Source organism: Coprinopsis cinerea, assembly GCF_000182895.1.
Source record: "Coprinopsis cinerea okayama7#130 chromosome Unknown cont3.18, whole genome shotgun sequence".
Lineage (NCBI taxonomy): Eukaryota > Fungi > Basidiomycota > Agaricomycetes > Agaricales > Psathyrellaceae > Coprinopsis > Coprinopsis cinerea.
This window is the reverse complement of record NW_003307527.1, coordinates 1-2,473: the sequence shown is the minus strand read 5'-3', so window position 1 is coordinate 2,473 and position 2,473 is coordinate 1. Positions and strand designations below refer to the sequence as shown.

The following is a 2,473-nucleotide window of genomic DNA, read 5'->3' as shown; positions in this document are numbered from 1 at the left end:
CAGCTGGTACCAGTAAAGCGGCGGAATTAGAGGCTCTAGAGGCGCGTTCGGTCGCAGCAGTTGCTGTTCCAGATGATATCACTACTTATTTACAAAGGATTGTTGAAGAGCCCATCTTCGATAGTAGTAGCGATGCAGGGGGTGATGATTTGGGCGACGAGGATGATGTATAAATTACGGTTAGCTATTTTTGGATCAAATATACTTCGTTCACAGTTCGGTCAGGGTTCGTTCGGGTTGGGAACCCATCGAAGCACGGTCGGTTCAGCTCAGGTTCCCATTTTGGGCAAACCCGATGTCGACCTGACCTGAGCTGAACCGACCTGACCTGTGGCAACACTAGGTGTCGGTTTCATCAGAGGCAATGTACGAAATGCTAACAGAGCTGAATGGGCGACGGTTAGCTGAGGACCAGCCGTCCCAGACAGCTGAGGCCTTTCCAGGGATGTTCTGGGTGATAAAGTGAGCAGTGGTGCGTCAGTGAAGGGAAACATATGCACCTAATATTATGTTCCGAAAAACATGGCCATGTTTACGGACGACGTCGTCCGTCGTCCGCCGTGGGAAAATGACGTCATCGTCCGTTCATCGTCCCGTCGTACCAAAAAAAAACGAATTTTTCGGTAAATCGTACACTAATATTATGTTCCGAAAAACATGGCCATGTTAATGGAGTACCTGTAGTACCTATAGTACCCATAGTACCTGGAGTACCTGGAGTACCTTGGAGTACCTCATAGTACCTCGTAGTACCCTGTAGTACCCTGTAGTACCTGAAGTAACCGGAGTACCTGGAGTACTCGTAGTACCTTGGAGTACCTCATAGTACCTCTCGCAGTACCCGTAGTACCCTGTAGTACCCTGTAGTACCCTGTAGTACCTTGGAGTACCCGGAGTACCCGTAGTACCCGTAGTACCCTGTAGTACCCTGTAGTACCCGGAGTACCTTGGAGTACCTTGGAGTACCCGTAGTACCCGTAGTACCTTGGAGTACCTGTAGTACCTTCCGCAGTACCCGCAGTACCTCGTCTTAGGGTTTCAATACTTACATACGAATAGAAACCATCTAACTCTTGAAGTACCTCAGAGTTCCTTGTCGTACCCTCAAAGTACCTTGAAGTACGTTATCGTACCCTCAAAGTACCTTATCATACCCTCGAAGTACCTTACGCAGTACCTCGTCGTACCCAGGCTGTACCTCAAATTCCCTTCCAACTACATTCAACATCGCATTGAGTACCCTTCACGGTTTCCAAATATCTGTAAGGGTTGAAACCGTGACTCCTCCTAGTACCCTCTTTGTAACCTAAGTTATGTCAATCCATTTACTAACCCACTCGTTAACCCCTACCATGGAACCCTCTAGTCCATCACAGCCTCTATAACTGTAAGTAGCTATACAGTTATATTAAGTAACAATTTACATTGCCCTGTATACTCACCCCCGTCTCCTGTAATGGTGCAGTGGTTTCAAACGAGCTGATGGGGTAGAAACCAACAACTAGAATAGGGTCCGCGGTGCCAATCGTTCAGGCCCGGCGGATCAACGGCCGAGATCGGTGATTCGGTCCGACAAGCGCTTAATAAAAAAGCGCCCAAGCCACTTCAAGCGAGGTGTCCCCACAGGTAAGGGTACAGATATCGTTCAGGCTAAGGACGACACAATTCAAGGAGGGAATACAGAAAAAAGGCAAACCCAAACAATAATCTAACCCCATTGACTAGAGGCTACAAAGCAATCGAAGCATTAGTTCTGGTGAGTATAAAGTCCTCCGGTGCGACGAAAATGGCCATAGCTCATCCATCTTTTGGGCGATAGACCTGAGGCTTGAACGTTTAAAACCGCCCCCAATCGAGAGGGCAATGACGTCATTATTATAATCACGCACACCGATTTGTTCCACACACAGGTATACTTGAGGTAGATAGGTGTCTATCATGTCATTCAGCCCTCATATACGTATGCGTTGAGGAAGGGCTTACAAGAGGCTGTTCAGGGGGTTAGTTCCGTCTGGAAAATTGGTATAACACCGGAGGAAACCGCCGACCAGGCCACCCGATCCACCAGGGACACCTTTGATCCGCCCACAGACATACCTCCCATTGTCCCGCCCGTACCTCCACGAATAATGCACGGATTTTTACACGGCTAGAACCGTTAGAATCGATGGAAAAAGCGCTTTCGAACGAGCCTAAAATCAAATAAATCGGTGAAGATTATCCCAAGTCGAAAGCGGAAGTAAATTGACCTCGATCGTCTGAGTCAGCCAAGGTCTCATGCCACCCTCCCATAAATTTTCCTTCTCTCCTTCGTTCCACCACCCACCCTCTTCTCTTCTTACACCCTCAGTAACCCAGTGTAAATCGCATTAAATCGAGGTGAGTACTATTTTATACCTTCCACACACCTGTGCTTACCATTCTGTCCCTTAATCTGCCCCCAAAGCAACAGAACCCCGCATGGTGAGTGACT

General features: G+C 48.1%; 1 protein-coding gene across 1 annotated transcript; it reads right to left on the bottom strand.

The window, feature by feature from the left end:
• Positions 1–734: 734 nt before the first annotated feature.
• On the bottom strand, positions 735–2,104 carry CC1G_15814 (hypothetical protein; the record flags this gene model as incomplete). The annotated part of the gene is made up of 6 exons (XM_002909986.1): positions 735–1,024; positions 1,134–1,215; positions 1,443–1,501; positions 1,697–1,721; positions 1,890–1,933; positions 2,098–2,104. The coding sequence occupies 6 exons, from the start codon at positions 2,102–2,104 to the stop codon at positions 735–737; spliced, it is 507 nt and encodes a 168-aa protein (XP_002910032.1).
• Positions 2,105–2,473: the final 369 nt, after the last annotated feature.